The sequence below is a fragment of the Pundamilia nyererei genome, unplaced genomic scaffold (assembly GCF_000239375.1).
Source record: "Pundamilia nyererei isolate P.nyererei 1_Seehausen unplaced genomic scaffold, PunNye1.0 scaffold00054, whole genome shotgun sequence".
Lineage (NCBI taxonomy): Eukaryota > Metazoa > Chordata > Actinopteri > Cichliformes > Cichlidae > Pundamilia > Pundamilia nyererei.
The window spans coordinates 810705-831938 of record NW_005187455.1 but is presented as its reverse complement, the minus strand read 5'-3'; the positions used below and the strand labels follow the sequence as shown (position 1 = coordinate 831938).

General features: G+C 38.9%; 1 protein-coding gene across 1 annotated transcript in view; it reads right to left on the bottom strand.

The window, feature by feature from the left end:
* Nucleotides 1–3125: 3125 nt before the first annotated feature.
* Nucleotides 3126–21234, bottom strand: part of cdh11 (cadherin 11, type 2, OB-cadherin (osteoblast)) — an 89293-nt gene continuing 71184 nt past the window's right edge. Inside the window, exons 8-16 of the mRNA XM_005733668.1 lie at nucleotides 20617–20804; nucleotides 13309–13422; nucleotides 13057–13196; nucleotides 12520–12656; nucleotides 10561–10682; nucleotides 10303–10420; nucleotides 7031–7282; nucleotides 5403–5554; nucleotides 3126–5096 (exon numbers count right to left, since the gene is read on the bottom strand). Of these exons, the coding sequence (XP_005733725.1) occupies nucleotides 4731–5096; nucleotides 5403–5554; nucleotides 7031–7282; nucleotides 10303–10420; nucleotides 10561–10682; nucleotides 12520–12656; nucleotides 13057–13196; nucleotides 13309–13422; nucleotides 20617–20804 (1589 nt within the window). The 3' untranslated portion in view covers nucleotides 3126–4730. The remainder of the gene's footprint in view (nucleotides 5097–5402; nucleotides 5555–7030; nucleotides 7283–10302; nucleotides 10421–10560; nucleotides 10683–12519; nucleotides 12657–13056; nucleotides 13197–13308; nucleotides 13423–20616; nucleotides 20805–21234) is intronic.

The window sequence follows — 21234 nt, the reverse complement described above, 5'->3', positions numbered from 1 at the left end:
AAAAAAAAAGGAGTTTGAATCTTAGTAACCTCAAAGTCAAAGTCAGTACTCTTAATCATCATCATACTGCACACATACTACTAAATGTATTTGTGTATGAAGCTACATAGGGCGATGATATGCTGTTCTTCTTCTGGTTATTTAAACTTCTAACATATCTGATTACATGCTTGACAAAGGGCACATTTAGCTCGTTTGCTGTTCTTTCTTGCTTTAACCAGCTAAACTTGATAGTTCTTATCTTTGAGTTTGTCTCTTTTCTGGAAAAAATTTTGAAGCAGTTGCCTTCATACATGGAGCTCCCTATGTGCCCTCAGCTCAGTATCCATCAGTTATAACAAATCAATATTTTTAGTATTTTTCTGCAAAATATGAAACATCTCTTATTGGTTTTCTAAATGTAAATGCTTTCTCTTCGTCTAGTCTAAACAGCTATCGATAACAAAACTGCATCTGCAACAGCTAAGGTATAACATTTCTGCACCAGACCTTTCCGTTCCACCCTTGTCATTCCCTGATCTATTTCCTTGCTTTTAATTCTCATCTTCCTTTGTGTCATCCTTGTGCCTCTCTCTGTTTTCACAGTATGCCCTCTCCATTGTTGCTCATCCAAAGTGCTGCCTGACCTTTCCCAGTGGTGCTCCCTTTGGAGCTGGTGAATGAATTCTCTCTATGTTTGTCTGTATATTTTGAGTGTATGTGTTTGCATGTGTGCTTGCCATTTGATTTTGATTGTGAATAAATACAGTACTGTCTTTCCAAAGGTTGTGTTTGATTTAAAATAAAGTTCATCTTGTAATTTATGTTTCCTATTAGAGTAAAAAAGGTAGATAAAACAAGTTCATATGTGAGGGCAAGTGTCTCTAAGGGCAAGCGACTATTCACTATTGTATGAACTCTGTTCCATGCTCCGATCTGTCCTGCACATATCACATGCAGTTTTAAAAGACCAAGGGCCAGATTTGCTGTCTGTGTGCACACTAAACTTGAACTGAAAGGTTTGGTCACAGTCATCTTTGCTGAGAAGAATGCACATGTGTTTGTTATGAAGGTGAGTTTTTAAATGAAACAGATTTTTTTTTTTTTTTGGTAACACTTTATTACACAGTGTATGCTAAAGCATGTTTTTTGGGCCTGCTGTAGCTGTGATAATTCCTGGAGCAAGACGTTATCAGAATGAGCACATAATTGCAGTGGGTGGATGGCTCGGAGCTCTTAGTGGGGTGCCATAATTTTGTCTTTGTCCTGTAGTTCTTTACTGAGTCCTAAGCCTAAATGATTAGAGCTGTGCCTTGCATATTTCTAGTCCTCAGTGTCATAAAAGAACAAAAGTTTATGTGGAGTGTTGCTGGGCGAGGGAGAATAGTTCCCCATTAAAATGGCTGCGAGTCAAATTCTTCTCGTTGACTTAAATGAGTATCAGTGCGCGTAAACTGCTGTTGGAGAAAAACAAAAATAAAAAGGAAGAACAATGTGCACAGTGTAAATGTAGGATGATAGCAGTAACTTCATTACATTGAACACTGGTCATGATAAGACCTTAAATGTTTACCTTTCTTTGGAAAAATATGGAGCTGTCAGAGTTATACAGAGAGTAGCACCCCATGGTCCAAGGCCACAGACAGTATCCCTCATTGTCCAATTGAAGACTTTGGCTTTTATCTGTTCCCTTCAGTGGTGTCACATTGATCTGTATTGCCATGCATGCAAAATCTATACTTGTACTATGTTGCTTTGATAAACAGATTGCTCGTTCCTTGGTCAGGTCATTTTTGAGCCGCTAATCAGGGGTGCTCTCGGCTGTCTACAATGGTCGTTTTTGAAATGAGCTGGCCATGTCTGTGTTTATAAATTAGTGCGTTTTTTGTAGGTCCCATGACAGGACTTTACATTCCCATTAGTGTGTTTGGGACTTCATGCTAATTTGCTCTGTTTAGTAAATCTGACCTTAATCTGGCAAAGGCTAGAATGCACTGCTTTAAGTTTTAGGATGGGGTTCAGTAACCAATGGGTGATACTAATCAATTCCTGATAATAATGAATGAGGTCCAAGTGTTGGGCTCCAAGCACCATTGTGCTTAAGTGCATTGTTAGAGAGTTGTTACCATGTTATTACTCTCAAGTCATAAAGTTAAAATAACAGAAGAACTTATGTTTGTGGCAGTGTGTTTTTCAGATCTGTGGTTTAGTATCAACTACATCTGTTTGTAGGTCAGTAGCAAAAGTTGAGCCTTTATTAGGATTTTACTGAAATAGAACTGAAGTTGGTCTGAAGATATGTTTTTAATATGATGAGTAGCTTACAATTATGACTTCATTTATTTTCTTTTAAGCATAGAAATAATGAGTTTTGTGCATTTGACTCAAACTGAGTGGGTCCAAACATAAAATGTGATTTTGTTTTTATATGTACATATTTAGAAGACTACATGTTCCTAATGTAAAAAAAAAAGAGAAAGGACTGCAGTTTCCAAAGTGAACACAAAGTTGACTCCCAAACACAGTCCAGTATCATTTTATAAAAAGAGCATTTATTTCAAAGGTTGTTTTTTTTTTTTCTTTTTTTCGCTTCGGAGATTGAAGCACATAGTAAAGCAACAGTACAATGTTCAGAAAATATAAGTGTGATGCTGTAACATTTTTTTTTTTATCTTTATCTTCTTAACACGTTTTTGTTGTAATACTGGAATATTCTGCATGTATACTAAAATAAGAACTTTTAAAATTGTACAAATTGGTACCATAAAACTTGACAGAGAATAAAAACGAGGCGTTCTCTCACTGCAACAAACACAGATTGCTAGTTTTCCTCTTGAACAGGGAGAAAGAACAAATAAATGCCAAACAATGAAAAGAGAAACAAAAATGAAAGAAATGAGAGGTTGTATGGACACAGGCATAAACCAAGTCTGTTTAACTTTAAGCAGTACATTTCTTACGGCCGCCTAAAAATGAGACTAGAATACCGTGTAGTCTCTCCACGTTTAGGCAACTGTACAGATAGTAAATCTGAGCTGCAAAGAGTTAAACCAAAATTTCTTCCCATGTAGCTGCAGCCAGTAAAAGAACAGTTATAATAATGATAACAATAATAATAGAAAACAACAATAATAATCATAATAATATAATAACATTAAAAAAAGAGATTGACCAAGAACCTACACATTTAAAAAGGATGTTTTGGTTTCAGCCTCAGCAAATGTGGTTCTGAAAACATACTTATGTTATTTTCCAGTGTTGTTATCTCTATATAGCAACACATGTTGATACAACAGATGTTGCCGCCAACATGCCGTGCACGGTACTGGAAAAAGACAAAATGCACATTTTACCAATCTACATTTACTGTGCTGGCAGACTCAGTACATCCCATCTAAAGACTGTGCGGGGCGCAGGTTGGATCCTCAAAGTGATATATCATGTCAGCACATTGCTCTGTACACACCTAACATGGAGAATAGTTTGCTTTCTGAATATACGTCTCAAGTTACAAAAAGAAACAAAAGGAGAAAAAAAAAAAGAGAATGCACTGCGTTGCAAGAGTGTCTATTAAGTTTAAGGCGATTTTTAGAGCTCACAGGTTTGTACTCATTGTGACTGATCATCATCAGTGGACTCCAAATGAGGAAGTGATCATTCGTTGGTAGACTCGGTATGGGGAGTGATTGTTGTTGTGAGGAATGGGGACACAGGGCGAGGGCATGGAGAAGGGCAGCTTTTTCTTTTCAGGTCTTCTCTGCAGTGAAGAATGAAAACAAAGAATCATCCACAGTTTGAAAATTGAATCCTTGTTGAGTCTGTCTCTTTTTGAGAGTAGAAAAATTGTATCTGTGTAGCATTTTCAGTCCTTGTGTGTTCCTTTGTCTTTGTGTAGCTACTGAAGATAGCATTCTTTTACTCCTTACTCTTGTTGTGTTTTTACCCCTGGAGTTGTTGTTTATTTATTATAAGGCCACCATACTGTGAAGATGCTCACAGCATCTTCACAGTATCAACAACCCAGAGTCGGTCATGCCATCAAAACGACAGTACCTGCTGAATTCGGCACACACGACACGTCGGCAAAATCATTCCATTTGATTTTTGACCCTACTAACACATCTGTACATTTTATTTCTATTTAATAACATCAGGCAGTTGCTGGAATCCAAACAAGCTCTTCCTTTAATTTATTTCTCTCCCTTCCTCTTTGTCTTTGAGAGATCAACAAAGGGGATGTACTCCACGCAGAAACCTTTCAAGGGAATAAAATTTCCCTCAATAACCATAAAAGAAGAATGTGAATCCAGTCCACAAAAGTATATAGAACCTCTAATAAACTAAACATTTTGCTAAAAGCAAGTCATTTTGACCATACAGGAACGTTTTTTCCATCAAATTACTCCCAAACAGACAAATTGCTGACATAGCAAATCTCCAAGCCCTGCAATGTTCAAGTCTGTAGAAATAGAAGGAGGGAAAGAGACACAGAAAGGACAAGGAAGATTTGGGAAAACCGGGAGTGTTTCATGTCCAGGTGTTCACAATGTGTCCATTGACAAATCATTTTGGAGGACTGGAGCGTTGCCATGGAAGGGGGAGCTGTTAACGTTTGTTGACTAATTGGCATGAACTGATCAGTTGGTAGTTGGTAACAGTTGGGAACTGGGGAGTGTTAACCCTCAGTTAACAAATCCTCATGGAATCAAGAAATCAGAAATCGGGGAGGCGTCCACTCAGTGAGACCACTGTTAAGAGTCTTCACCATCATCAGCATCATTAATGGAGCAGTCTTTGGTCCCGTACAAATCTGCCAGCTTCTTAAACCTCGGCCCCCAACTCTGCAGATAGTCATAATCCAAGTCGGACTCTGTTGTGACAGACTCGAGGGAACTCAATGACCCGGCCAATGATCCTCTGCCTTCATAGCCGTAGATCTGAATGGAGTCGTAAGGAGGTGCAGTCGGGTCACTGTCAGCTTCTGCAATTCGAGTCTTGATGAAGTCATCCACATCAACGCTGTTGGCTGCAGGACGGCCAATGCCGGGCCTGATAGGATACTGAAGTTCTGGTTTGATATCCTTTCTTGGCAGGAAACCGTTGGCACCATCTGGGTTCTGAAAAGTCAGAGAAAGAGAGAAAGGACACTACCGTCAATTATAAGCTTACAGATGTATATTGCAGAGAATGAACAAACGTAAGAATTGTATTTATCTGCTGGCAGATAAATCTGGTTAATATTCCACCTTAAGTACTTGTAGGTTTTTAGTGTAATGTTTATATGCATAAGCAGAAACTGACAGTCACAGATTGCTTTTGACCTGCCTGAGGCTGAAGCAGCAGACCCTCAATTTCCTCTTTTCCCCATAGACTTTTATCTTTAATACCAAGATGGTTATTGCCACTCGTCCTCTCACCCTTACCTGCAGTGTGGCAATGTCGAAAGCCTCTGTGTCCTCCTCACCGCCTCCCTCGTCATCATAAGTGATAATATTCTCCCGGATGTCTTCCTCCTCGAAAACTATCAGTGGCTCTTTCTTCTGACGCCTCAGTGCAACAAACAACACTACTATTGCTGCAAAATAGAAAACAAAAATGCAAGGGTTTATATTTCCATTTAAAAAACATTTTACAAAAACCTTCATGATTACAGGTAGTAGACAAGTTAATCGTGGATAATTAGTGTGCACTGTGGGAGGTTGCACCTTGGACATTTTAATTCATATCATTATTGTATTATGTTATACACGCATGCCATTTTAATTCTAAATTGTCATCAACATGTCAAACTCGTCAAAGGTTTTCAAATGTGTTGTACTCTGTGTAAAATGCAGTGTAAATTAAGGTTGAAGAATCAGCTAATGGCTTGTGAAAGATTTTCTGTTTTGAAAGCATATTTATGATGAGATATAAGGCTAAAAATAGATGTGTTTCTGTGTGTGTGTGTGTGTGTGTGTGTGTGTACTCTAAAGAACTGTCTTGTGTGCATGTGTGTTGTAATAAAAAAAATTTCAACCCAAGCAGACAGTGTGTGTATGTATATATATATATATATATATATTTCCTGCGTATAAAGGATAACAATACAACAGCGACTATCGCTGCTCTCTTATGATTGAGCTGCAGCTTTTCTGTCTGACACATACAGTAGGCAGCAAAGAGGCGGCAATGGAGACCAATTGAAGTCAAAGATACTGTTTTTTTTTTTTTTTTTCAGTTGACAGCTGCGCTTGTTACTTGTAAGCACAATCAAAACCTTAGCGGCTAAAAAAAAGCCTTTACCAAACTACCTTTTCAGCAGGCTTAAACACTGACAAAAGTGGTACTTTCAAGCTCTTCCATCCACCTAATAGGTACACCCTGACTATGAAAAAACCCTACAAACGCATCCCTGTGGCTTTGCCTCCTAAACTCTCCAGAATCCTCTGGAAAAGGCAAAAAAACATTAAAAGTCAAATGTTAATATTTTTTGTACCGTTTCTTTTTATATAAATAGTTACATATTAAAAACAGTTCAAATTAATTTAATAATTTGGCTGTGAATAATTGATCTTACTTTAATGGATACATTTTTATTTTTTACTGCACTACTAAAGTTCTTCATGTACTCCCAAATTTTTCAGTGTGGGGCACCTGTGGTCCTTGGAGATGAAAGTAAATGTCAAGCCCTGCTATTGCAACATTTCCAAGTACAATGTGCGAACCCACACTAAGTGATTATGCATGGATGGGGTATGAGAGTGATTCTGTAAGTGCTTATACATAAGTGATTCCTTGACCTCTACTCTTAAGAAGATCAAACGATGCAGCACAGTTTGAATGAGGAGTCAAAAATAGGAGGCGGCCTGAGTCAATTGCTGATGTTTCACCTCAGTGTAAAGTAAATGTCAACCTTTTTGGTATTACTAGAAAGGTTTGCAGTTAAATGGCTCAGTCTATAAACACACCCTATGCAATTTTAGAGTGGCCTCCCTAAAATTTGATCCAGGAATGAATAAATGTCATATATTTTAGTAATCCCCCCTCAAGAATTAAGAATTTTGTTCCTTACCAAGCAGAATGACAATACAAGCCAGTATAGCTATCAGGGCTCCAGTGCTAAGACCAGCAGGAAGGACGTAGGGCTCCACATTACAAGACAGAATTGTGTCTTTGCTGTCACAGGAGCAGACTCTGATGGTCAGGGTGTTGGTGCTGCTCATAGCGGGAATACCGTTGTCGTTTATCTCGATGGGAAGGTAGTAAACATCCTGGGTGAGACGACTGAATCCTTTACGGAGCACATAAATACTGGCTGTGCTGTCTGTAGATGGAGAGAGAAATAAGGTGGTGAATGTGATGAAATGATGGAAGGTTGTTCAACTTCCAAAGGACTATAAAAAACACATGCTGCTGAATGTTTTGGCTTTTATGTGCAAAAACTCACATAATCCACCTTTGCACACATTTTTCTTCTTTAGCATTGTCCACACACACAACTATTGCTGCCCTAACACAGCAGCCAATGAGGTGTGACTTTGATGACATTAGATTTATATTTAATAGTGGGTCCATTCATCAGTTCAAAAGTAATCAAAGACCAGTTATTGCTGTTACGACACCAACTTGCTGGCTCTGCCTTTGTACTACCCTCTTTTGTCTGCCTTTTTTCCATCCCTCCCATGCCATTCTTTCGCATTTATATTTTATTACCAACAGAGGATTACACAATATGAGGCATTTCAGAGGCTATATCGCAGGAAAAACAGTGTCTAACTTGTATATTAAAATACATAACAAAGCCATACAGGTTAAAAATGTACAAACTACTGATGTATAATAATAAGGTATAAAATGCAGACAGATCTCCTCTTGGAGGTTAAATTTAGTATGAATTTAACCCTAAAACCTACAAAATTTAGGACAGACAGCAATTTTTTTCAAGCTCTGTTCTATTTTTTTTTTTTAATCACTGCATGTCATTTTTAATAATCCACCTTTATTTTTCCATCTTGCTTTGTGTTTCTTAAAAACCTACAGGTTATGCAGATTGTTCCTAAATTCATCATTCTTTTTCTCTTTTCATGCTTCCCAGTTGTTCTTTACGTGTGATCAGGTGTAACGACAATCTAAGAATTATACTTCCGTGAAATCTCTTAACATTTCCAGAGCGTTTACAAAGAAGTCAAATGGTGACTCACTGTAAGCTTTACTGTAGATTTACAATATAAAATCTTTGAGTCATGCAAAAAAACATGTTACATGTCACTTCCAGTACATTACAGGAAAAAGAAAAGGAAGATTAAAAAAAAGGTTCATAACTTCTAGCCAAAAGCTATGAAAGTTACTCCAAACTCCACTCCCCGATAGAAACATCTTTCTGTTACTGATGTCATTTGTTGCCTCCTGCCAACACAGCCACTGTCTGAAAGTTGTATGTGTGATGCAGTGTGCAGGTGCGTGATTCTCAGTCCTCTGAGAGGCTCTGGACTCTTTTCTGTCTGTCTGCGTTTCTGTTACCGTGTGGTACTGAAAAGGTCACCCTTTTGCAGTGTTCTTCAATGATAGAAATCGCACACATTTCAAGCTGCTCATTTTAAGAACACACCTAGACTTCTGATAATATAAATCTTAGTTCAACACATATCACATTTCCACTTGTTATTGCTTTGTACTTCAGTATTTCACATCTTCTTCTATAAATAATAGGGCTGGTCAATATGTAATTTCAGCAGTGAAAAGGAAGGAAAACTAAAAGGCATGCTACGACTCTTGATTTCTCTGTGCAGCTGGCGAAATGAGTGAAGAACAGGAAAAAATCACAGAAAAGGAACATTTAGTTGAAAAGAAATGTATGGGTCTGTGAGGTGAGTTTAGATTGGACTCGGGCTCGGTTAGTTTGAGAATGCAAGAAATGCACGGGGTGCATTTCGCCTGTCCTCTCTCTTCTCCACTCTTTCTGCTTTCCCACAGCCATTCAGAGTGGGTCCGTTTGTGCATCCCACCCCTACTCTATTCAGTGAGGAGGCTGATTAAAGGCTACACATTACAGGTCTGCGGTGAGCCTCCACCTTACAGTGGAATTCTATGTACTACTACATAGAGCAGTGCTGATGGAAGAAACAGCCCCTTTCCTGAGGAAATGAGACGGATACCTCAAATGAAAAATAAACTTCTGGTTTACTTGTGGTTCCTGAGATATTTCAAAGTAGAATGGAAGGCAGAGCCTTGATATTTCAGGTTCCACTTCTGTGGAATCAGCTTGAAGTCTGGATTTGGGAGACTCTACTTTCAAGATTAGTGTTAAAACTTTTCTTTTTGATAAAGTATATAGTTAAGGCTGGATCAGGTGACCCTGAATTCTCTCTTGGTTGCACTCAGTGTTTCTTGTCCACTCACCCTTTTCATAAATATGTGTTTATACACCACTCTGCATTAAATTAATAGTTATTATCAGTCTCTTTCACAGCGTGTTTTTCTTTTTGACCTGTCTTCCTTCCATGACCCTCAACATGTCAAAGCAGATGGCTGCTCCTCTCTGAGCCTGGTTCTGCCTGTTGTTCTTCCTGTTAAAATACGTTTTTCCTTCCCATTGTCTTCAAGTGCTTGCTCACAGGGGGCCATGTGATGGTTGGAGTTTTCTGTATTATTCTAGGGTCTCCTACCTTACCTTACTTCTATAAAGCACCTCCAGTGGCTGCTGTTGTGATTTGGTGCTTTATGAATTGAATTGAACTGAAGAAACACTTGAACTTCTCCAGTGTTTAATGTAATAAAGGTTGTTATGGGATTAAATAAAGGTCTTTACATATATACTATAGTCTCTCCAATTATTTTGGAGTGATTTATTCTTAAAATGTAATTTTACTCATCCACCTAAAATACCTGTATTTTCCATATTGCAGTTTATTGAAACAACCTTTTTTTCAGTATCATGTGGCTTAAATCTATAGTAGTGTTCTCCGGATTACCTCGTTCTCTTTTCCTTTTTTTTCATCTTGCTCCCAGAACTAACAAAACTTAATTCAATCAGCTGGCCCCCGAAGATGTATGTACAGACGGACAGAGACCCCACTGCAATTAATACAGCCCGCAGGACATGTGTGCATTCATGTGCGTGTGAAATTCAGAGCACCTGCTGATTTCTACAAGGTACTGTAAGCCTCCATCTGGTTATGCTTTGATCTAATCTGAGTGAAAGGGGGAGAGAGAGCGAGAAGGAGACAGCAGATGAAGAAACGGTAAGACTGGCTAAAGAAAAGAATGGAAAGAGAAAGGGGAAACAATCAAAAAGCAGGGGGGGGGGAGCGAAGGGATGGAGAAAATATTTTAAAGGTCATCTACCTCTGTTGTCTTTGAGGGAAAAGTTATGGTTATGAGCAACTTCTGGAGCAAGGTTGAATGTGAAGTGTTGCCTGTAAGCCATCTCATCCTTGTCCACTGCGCTCAATGTTTCGATGACCTAATACAAACAAATTAAAATGCAATTGGAAGGAAACAAATGAATGTAAATACTGTTTCTGGATACATTTAGCTTCACCATCATCCCACCAAACACGTGCATTTTAAAAAAAATTTATCATCTCACACAGAAAGCCTCACCTTTCCCGGTGCGACAGTTTCACACATGAGGACCTCATTGTTGGTCGCGAACTCTGGAGGGTTGTCATTAACATCTTTCACTTTGATGTTAACCCGCACTTTGGTGTCTTGGTGATGGCCCCCTGCATGTATAGTACACACAGTGCAGTGCAAAATCATCAGTATTTTGCTCCATATAAAAATTCAAAGCAGTGTTAAAGTTATTAAAGCCACAATGTCATTTTTATGTGAATTATTTGTGATTGTCTGTGTGTCTGTATTGTAATCCGCATTTGGCATCGAGTGAATGGAAAGACTGTGAATATTTTTTCATCTAAATTGCCTGTCAATCAGTCAGCCACTCAGCCAGCTATTTATTATTTTGATTTGCAAAAATTATAGACGAGTTTCTGAGACATAAAAAAAAATACACTCAAACAGAATGGCACTCATTTAGTTGCAGCTCCCAGAAATGTCAAGTTATGCCTGCTGAAGATTAAATGAAGAAAAAAAAAGTGATGCAGACAGAATGATGTCTAAACAGCCAAAATAGACACAAAAAATACAACATCCAGAATATTAACTCAGAAAGATGGAGTGCACTTTTCTTGCTTTTCATCTTTAAAAAAGAAAAACCATCCATTTCAGTGCTGTACTGCCCTGCATATTTGCAATTTTAGTCAGTGTGATTTTCCACTACCCTGTCATTACTAGGCATTTATTTAGCTTCCCAGGGTCTGTATGTGGTTAGCATAGCCTGCAATGGTCCTAGCATTGTGGGCGGCAAGTCCGTTTCCATCTGTCCGTCTGGCGTCTAGCACACCACAGGGAAACCACGCAGCACTCTGCTAGTTTGAGCCCCAACCACAGAATACCAGGGTGGGGCCTCTGTGGCTTGAGGGAGGGTTGTTGGGGATAAAGCCAGGGAGGGAAAGCTCCAGAGGGCCTGTGGGTTGACTGGCATCTCCCCTGTTTCTTCCCCACGTATGCACTACAGTAGACTGTTAGGGTGGAGCTCATAATTAAAAGTTATAGCGGTGCTTTAACTGTATTTACTTCTCTTTTCATTTCTGTGGAGTTTTCACCAAAATTCTAATTTTCATGTAAAGTAAACTAAAAAATAAGCTCATTTAAAAAAAACAATTAAAATTAAGGAAAACAGTTTAGGTATAATAATAATAGTTAAAGTCTTGTTCTTGCCTTTTTTCTCTACTTGTTCTTTGCCCCCTTATACAATTAACATTTATCAAAAGCCAGCTCAGTGTAGCAGATCTTAGTTTTCATTTCTGGCTAGTTGCATACACTAACATTAGACACATTCCACTGAGTTATAGATGGGTACACTTATCAGAATGATACCACTAAGTCTCAGCTGTAAAGCGTGAAGTCAGTTCACCCCCTCTGATTCCAGACATGTAATTAGTTCATCAAGATTTAGGCTTTTTGCTGCTGACAAACATAGCAAAAGGGTTAACTTTAGTCCCACCAAGAGGAGAAAAAAATTACAGCCCGCAGCTTGAATCCACTTAAAGTCTGTACATAAGATGTCATGGAGTGTATCCAGCACCACAGGACGACAGCCCGGGCTTCGGATGCCAGCAAATGTACAGCCTGGTGGCTATCTGGGAATTTTCCATCTGTTTGTTCTTGTTTGACTTTTTCTTCTCATACTACATCAGCGTGTGTGGTTTCAGTAACAGAAATGACACAAAGGCTAAGTTCAAACACAGGGAGAAGCTCATTAACTCCCAGAATGGCTGAAAATAAAATAAAATTTGCACTTAGGTGTTGTTTCACTTCACATTCAATTGTATCATAAGGGTCTATGAGTCCAAACTGTATATATATTAACTTTTGCTATGCATATAATGATAAATAGAAGTGTGTCTGTGTAGGCCATATTTAACAGATCTATAGGGACTCATTTACCACACATCAGAATCAGTCCCAGTTGTCTTGTATTTCAGAGTGCATACATACCAATCTCTGTAGCTGACACAGATATATTATGCCAGGGCTGTGTTTCTCTGTCCAGTGGTTTTGTTGTGGTTATCATGCCATCTTCTGCGTTTATACTGAAGAACTGCTCTACATCTGTGTACCGAGGGATCATGTACCTATACAGAAAGTTAGGACTCATGAGTTATCGGCATTACACATACGAACTAATAGATTAAAAACAAAATACATACATACTACAATACGAAATACATATAGCATGCAGTGTTTTCGTTTTGTACTATTTTGAGAGTCTAATAGTCTAAATCCATTTTTACAAAATGAGTCTTGTTATGCCTTTGTCTTATTTTGCATCCTTGCTCTGTTGAAAACATCTTTAATAGATAATATTAAATAAAATATTCTACAGCCTAACATCATATGATGTTAGGCTGTAGAACATCATATGATGTTCTATTTTTGTGATGTTCCACAGTGAAAAGGCAGTTTCTTTCACTGCCACAAGCCTGTCTTAATTAACGTGTTTGTGTGTTTTTATAGCGTGAACATCTCTGTTACCTGACAGGATTGTTGGCAACATCAGTGTCCTTAGCATGAACTCGCCCCACCGGAGTGCCTGGAGGGGCATTCTCCTCGACCTCAAAAGTGTAACTTGAAGCTATAAAGACAGGAGGCTCATCTGCATCCTCCACTGATATCTACGAGCATAAACACACAATAAGCAACAACCTGTAAGGGAGTTTCTCTGATATTTGTCTTTTTTTTTTAAGTCTCAAACTCGTGTCATATATTTGTTGTTTTTATCTGTACCTTTATTGTGGCTTCATCTTTGTAAGGGCCCCAGGCAAGGAACTGGGGGTCAATGTGAGGGTTGGATCCTTCCACCTTCAGAGTGTATGACCTTTTTGTCTCAAAGTCCACCATCTGAGAAAAGGAAAGGAAATAGAAGCTATTAAAACAGCCCCCTCCTGTTTTTAACTGTAAACACTTGAAACCTTCTTTTCTTTTTTTGTCTTTTAATTAGTTTTATCTGCAGGAAAACACACATTACATCATTTGCTTTGTGAAGCGTATGTGCGCACTGTGCACTTTTAAGGCCTTGTGATAGGGGGAGCTGTTGCTGCACGAATAACAGCAGACACGTTAGTTGCAGTACTACAACTATCACAGACCAACAAAAGTAAAAGTAATCCAAATACCAACTTTAATTTCCAGATGGTTTGTTATCCATGATATAGCATATGATATGATTATTTTGGGACCAGAATGAATCATTGGGTTGTTTCTTTCCTGGCTTTTTTTTATTTTTTATCACCAGATGAAAACAATACCTGTCTGCCTTTAATGAGCTGGGATTAGGTTTGGGATTTTGGGACACCACATGATAAAGGGAATGGAAAGCAGGAGATGAAGCTTCACTCTAAGACCAAAAGAACAGCAGGCAGGTGACAGTTAGATTATTTTATCTATAATAATATCATCTAAATATCCATCCTTCAGATAGAGAGAGGTAAATTAAGCCTTACTTTACCATTTAAAGTCACTGTCATTGATTTACAATACCACTGGCAAGCCGATGTAAAACCCTTAGATTTAATACGCTCGTATTGAACTCAGCTTCAGCTCACTTACTGAGTATTGGTAGAAAACCCACTCACTTTTAATAGCTTCGATTTTGAATTGATTTGAGTGTGTGCTTTGAGGTATTATGCTCAATGTCAAAAGCGTACATTTTCCTCTCATCACATTTCCATTCAGTCATTAAATAATTAGCACATCAATTATAAAGCCATGACCCTCATCCAAACAGTCAGCCTCATGGTATGCATCTAATGAATTTTCCTCTCCATCCTACTGACTCCTTTTCTGATGTACAGGCTATATGCTACTGCAGGGGAAACTTTGGAGTCAACAAATGTGTTGGCAAGCATTGTATAAAAGCTGTGATACCCAAGAGGTTTTCGCTGTTATTATTACGAGGGTTCGTGTGTTGCCAACAGCACTTGGCTGTGACTTCATCTGCAGCCCCGTCGTAGCCATAATCATAGTAGTAACAGTCTTCTGGGTATCATTGCTGTATTATAAACCCAGATAATAACCACTTTCCCTCGCTACTATTTTTCCAACTGGTATGGGGACGTTAAACTGGCAAAGTCCCAGGAGCAAGCTTGATCTTTTCATTTTCAGGCTACCAACACTTAATGAAATCCCAGTGGGAGAGAGGGCTCATAAGCACAGTGTGAACTGTTAAAAGCAGAGAGAAGCTACTAGAGATTTATGAGGTTGACAAACTGGATGCTAAACAAGTCTACCGAAAGTAAATATTACGGATTTAAGCTGCTGATCGAAATGATTATCCTTTGCTGTGTGTTGAAGGCAGGCAGTCCAACTTATCACGGGTACATTGCCGAATCTAATATCGCACTGAAGGGATAAAATCCAAAGTGCGGTCTGTGATCCAACATGGAGGCAGGTAGATAATACCTTCTCTCAGTGGATTCTTCCACACTCATTCAGTTGCAGTACTATTCCACTGCTGTTGTCAGTGAAGGTGTTTAGTGTGATGATAGGTACAATAGTAGTAGAATAGATGTGACCCAGTTCTTTCATTTTCCCTTTTGCGTCACACTCTCACAGTCTCGTTTGTGCACTCTCTTTTTTTTACCCCACATCCAGTATTTTCATTCTCTCCCTACTTTTGTAATCAGTGTGAGATGATAATAATAATAATAATTTTCACTATACTGTCCCCCCTTCCTATTGCCTTCTTGAAAACACAAGCAAACACACAGCTTCTTAATATTCTGTGGACTGATTTCGTCAGGACACAGTTGAAAGAGAATAGCTGATTAAAGCTCATCCCTGTGTGTGTGTGTGTGTGTGTGTGTCTGTGAAGAAAGTGAGAGAATAGAGATTAGCGAAGGCTACTCTTGACGGGTGAGTCTGCATGCGTGCTCTTGTGTGTGCAAATGAGTGCCTTTAATTTTGCGTGGCACTGCCTTCGGGGGGCAAAAGGCATTGATTTCCCCCGAGAGGCATCAAGACCCAATAATCTCAAATGTGCACGTGCACGTACACAAAATTACTACACAAACCCTGAGCTGAGATGCCATCATCAGATTGAGAGGAGTGTAAGTGAGGCTAGCAAGGTGAGAGCACCTCTCATTTGTCCTAATGCTCAGTTTAAATCACCATCAGGCTATTAAGCTGTTATTCCAAGAGACACAGGGAACTGTGACAAAGGATGCTCATGTCAGTCAGTGGCCTTGCACACAAACAGCATTTAAATGGGCATGGAACTGTGATTAGCTCAAGGCCATAAACTGTATATAAGAGATTGGCACAGCTACAGTGACTCCAGACTGCTAATGTTAAAGTCTCAACATTAGCAGTCTGGCTGCCATTGCATTGGCTGTTGGAACCAGAAGTGACCAAATTTTGATCACAGGGTTGGGTGCTAAGCTAGCTTCATAAACTGTGTGGGTCAAACTCACAGACACATGCAACCACTAATTCGTGCTAAGTAACAAAATAAAGTACAAGACTTTCACTCACCAAAACATAAACATAAACTGGTTACATGGTCTGCACCTTGTTATTCGTGGGATAATTCCACAAATTATACAAATATGGCAGTTACTGGCATTAGCATTGACAAGACCTTGACAGCCATTGATGATAGCTACCTATGTCTTCACACCTGTCAATCAAAGTTTCACAGTTAAAACCATATGTGTCTGTGCGGTTGTTATAAAGGGGAAAAGTATCCATGGAGGCCAACATTATTTTAGCACCAGGCTTTAAAATCTGCTTTTAGTTTACTTGGACATTTTAACCACAGATTGTAGATAAAAGACGGTCACCATGACATCACCCACTGGTTAGCGAAGTCCCATTGTGAACTCTCAAGCTGAGCATTTTTGTTGTTTGCTATCCTGGTGTTTCGGCATGATGAGCAAAGGGAGGATCTGTCTGTCAAACGCAATGACAGAGCAGCTGTAGAGATTATATATCTTATCTCATTGGAGTAACTAAAAAGTGTTGCTGGGTAGAAAGACATTGTGCCTAGCACGCAGGTACTGTAGACCTATTTTGGATAAGTGATGGATGGAAATATGAGCAAAGCCTTCAAATGTTTCAACTTATTTAAATTCAGTCATTGTTTAAACAAGTTCATGTATTTAAATGAGTCTAATTTTTGTGTCACAAAGATTAAATTCGGAATGTCTGTGTCTTTTTCTGTTCTTGCACACATGTATGCACATCTGCATATGTGTCTAACACTGCTGTTACAATGAGGTCACTTGTCTATACTTTCAGCTGTGTTGAGTAAGATGTTTACCATCGCTTTTAGCATTTCACAAGCAGAGAGGGTTCTTTGCGCTTGCTGTTGGATAAAGCCAAACACATGTCCACACACAACTGCACCCACGCAAACATAGTGCACCACTTTAGTGTAATCAGTTGATCTCATTTCTTTGATTGGAATCCCTTGCTTTTTTCCTAATCTGTCCGCTCAGCCAGGGGTTTCTAACAACTTCTTTGGGGGAATCATGGATAAAAGTGTCAGTATTTTGACTGTTCCAGTCTGTATTTCAGATTCTCTTCAAATCTAATAATGCTCTCCTGAGAGCTTTCAGTCATAACCATACTTGTATACTATTAGGTTATGCCTAAATTGTGAGTTAACTGCTTTGCTTCAGGGAACACGAATGGTAGCTATCAAGAGAGGAGAGCAGAATTATCACTCACTCATTTCTATGCTTAGTCTTAGTGACACCAGTGGGAAGAGTACTCCTAACCCTGGCAGTCTTAATGCCATCCTAGAGTTCTGACTTGGAAAGGATTCACTCATGCAGACGATTGTGAGGGAGGAAAAAAAAAAACATGAAACTGACTTGTATCGATTTATTCACACAGAGATTTTCCCACAGCATCAGTAAAAGCGAACTGTGGGTTAAGGGTGGCTGTTCTTTTAAGTAACGTCATTGCTGTCTGGATAGGGAATGCAACTTACCACAAATGGCATCGTAAATCATCCAAGCATATAATTACATATTTCAATATCAAGTCTTTTACTAAACTTGGACTTGGTTTGGAATTTAGGAAGAAAAGTCTTTCTGTCCCATTCTGAACAAAGAGAGATTTGAGTGTACATTTCATTACTATTTTTCCTGACACATTAACAATATGACCATAAAGGCTTTTTCTTTTTTTTAACTGAGAGATTCAGAGGTCGGATGTCCTAGAAGGGAGAAGCAGACTAGTACAGCTCAGTGGAAGATTCAGCTCATAATCCTGACCTGAAGCTACATATACAACAATGCTTCTGTGTGTGTGTGTGTGTGTGTGTGTTGTTCGTCAAAGAGAGAGAGAAAAAGAAGAAATGAGTGAAATTCTGCGTGTCTGACAGAGCATTGTGTGCATTTCTGATGGCCGGATCGACGGGGTACAGTTGAGAGAATAAGGGACTGGTTGTGTGCAGGCATTAGAAAGACAGAGACTGAGAAAAAGTAATTGTGTGTGCTGAGCTGGATCACTGAAAGCCACAGTTGTAGTGTGTGTGTGTGTGCATGTGTGGGTTACAGTAACAGTGCAGAAGATGAGCTCTGTGGCCTAGGGAAGCATGAAAGTTAATGCACTCTCACTCTCACAGACACAACCATGGACTTTGGTGGTCATATCAAACAATATGAAACTGTGAAGGTTCAGAGAAGGGAATAGAACAATATTTCTGAGCTGCTTCAACCCTTTGCTTGATATTTTTATTTCTTTTTTTCTCTTTACTTGGCTTCACTTATTTCCTAATGCAGTACTTCAACACACAAATATGGACAGTGGTTTAAGTCTGGCTTGGCTGAGGTTAACATTAAACTGCTTTTTCTATAGAAAAAGTGCTGCCTCAACTACATTTCTCTGCTGGCAAATTGAAAAGTGTGCAATGACGCACGCATAGTTTCCATAAGAGCTAGCTGTTGAAGCAGCCACTGTCAAATAACAGACCTTTGACAAAACGTTCATTACCAGAAAGTCATATAACTATAACTTTCAGTGTAAAAGGCAAGCAAAACTGAGTTAAATAACTTTCTAATCCTTTAGACATTTGTATTTAATTGGAAATAAAACAAATAATGTTGAACAGGAGAAATGTCATTCTCATTTTCCAAAATGTTCATTGCTTTAAAATGCTTAAAATCTATGTAAAAGACTGCATAGGTAAATAGTTCCAGATGAACATGTAATAATCTACCATTAGCAGCAAGTTTAGGGATTTCATCATCTAAACTATATAATATCATTAAAGGATTCAAAGAATCAAGACAAATCTCTGTAGGGAAACATAACGTCAAAAACCAATAATGAATGGCCATAATCTACGGACCCTTGGGTGGCACTGCATTAAAAACAGGCACTGCTCAGTAACAGAAATCACCGCATGGGCTCAGGAACTCTTCAGAATTTCACTGTCAGCAAACAGTTTAATGTTACATCCACAAATGTAAGTTAAAACTCAACTCAACCATGCAAAAAAACTGTTTATAAATACTGTCCAGAAAAGCTGCTCCTATATCTTGAAGGACATTGAAGATGAACTCGGGTGAAGTGAGAAACTATCCAACTGTAAAAATAAAAGTTGAAAGTGTTTTTGGAGATCATGGAGGAGCACAAGGACAGGGATTTTGGGGCTTATTATCTGCACCCATTTCTAAACCCAGCACGGGTGATAGATCTGGATTACTTTATTAGTACACATGGGTATCTCTGTACTGAAGGAAGGACATACCAAAAGGCTAACCTACTACCAACTACCCAAACAGAAAGTGCTTAGTCTAACTTTTTCGCATGTACATTTATTTGTGTAAATTCTGCAGTAGTTTGCATAACATAGTTCAACAGCCGGTAAGATGGCAGTAAAAATGTCAAAACTATGCTGACTCCAGTTTTCCCACTCCTCCCCTAGAACAGCTGTGAATGAGTTCAGTCAATTTTTTATTTTCTTTGGTTAACTGCAGCCCTCCTGTGAAGGCACCATTATTACTGTCTAATTAAAAAGGCTTTAGAGGACCAAAAGATGATGTATTTCACAGGAAATTTCCTTTTTTTTTAGCACGACAGTATCAAACTGAACATACTGATAAAATGCATTGCAATTCACTGCTTACATCAAATAAACATTCATCAGCCATTTTTTATTTGGTATACCTTTTCAGCTGCATGTAACAGCAAACTGGCTAGTTACATGAGAGCAACTACAGCAGGTTGTCAAGACAACCAGCTAAAGTTCAAACTAAATTTCACAATAGAGGGAAGAAAGGTGATTTAAGTGACTTTGAATGTTGCATGGCTGGTCTGAGACAGGCTGGTCTGAGTACTTGAGAAACTGCTGATCTACTGGGATTTTCCCATACAACCATCTCTGGGGTTTATAGATAATAGTCGAAAAAGCACACAATATCCAGTGTGTGTCAGTTTCTGGGTTAAGATGCTTGTTGATGTGAGAAGTCACAGGAGAATGGCCAGACTGGGTAAAGCAGTCCAAAAAAGATTTGTCATAACCAAGGTAGTGACGGAATTTGGCATAGGCAACATGAAAGCATCCTGCCTTGTATTAACTGGCTCAGACTGGTGATGGTGATGTAAGATGGCGATGTGGGGGAATTATTTCCTCGCACATTTGCCTCTTAGTACCAACTGATTATAACTTAAATGACACACCCTACTCGAGAATTGTTGCTGATCATGTCTATTGCTTTGCCCCAACTTTGTTTTAATTTTATCACTTGATAAACCACAATCTAATAAAGTAAAATGAGCTTACTCATAAACCCATGGGAATCATCTGAGAATCCACTGAGCTTCAAATTGAGTTTCACCCTATTGTTTGGTTGTCCAGACCAATGCGTTACTCCTTTGAAAAACTACTAAAAACCCACTCTAAACTGTCATAATCAGCAAATACAGTCAGCATAGCTAAAGGGCTAAATATTTTAAGAATTAGTTGGGGTCTAAAGAGATGGCAAAATAGTTAAGATAAGTGAGTAACTTCCATCTGATGGACCAAATCCAAGGGAGAAAATGCAGTTTTAAGTTGCTAAGTTTCTTTCTTTCTTTTCTTACCTTCTTCAGTTTAATCACAGCTTCTCTGGTTTCGGAGTCTGTGGTCAGTTCAAACATGTTGATTCCGTCTCCATCTATTAAGCGGTAATTCACCAGCCCGTTGTCTCCAAGGTCGGGGTCTTTAGCTTTAAGACGGCCCACCTCCTCTCCTGCGACTTTATCCTCTGACACAGACATCGAGTACACACCTGGAATATAAAAATATGTGTGTCGGCTTCTTGGTGATGATAGTGATGACTTTTGGTCACAGCTTGCTTTTGTATTCAACACTGTTCAATTCTTGGCTGGTTGCCACTGTGTTTACTATCTGAGGCAGGGTCAGTTTTGGAGGGCAGTGAGGGATTAACATGAACTATACCATCTGTCTCATATGGCCCAAAGGATATTAATATCCCCTGTAGTGTCAGGTGTGTGTGTGTTTGTGTGTATGTGGGTATGTGAAGAAGCAGACACCTGGTTTCAAGAATGAGAACAGTATGACCATATGTCTACTCGCTCCCCTGGTTTTTTTCCCTTTTCTTCTGCTCTTATTATCTCTCCCCTCAGTTCAACCTGAACCACTCATCCCCATTTCATCTAATTTTACTTTAGCCTCTGCTTATTTTTTCATAACCCCCC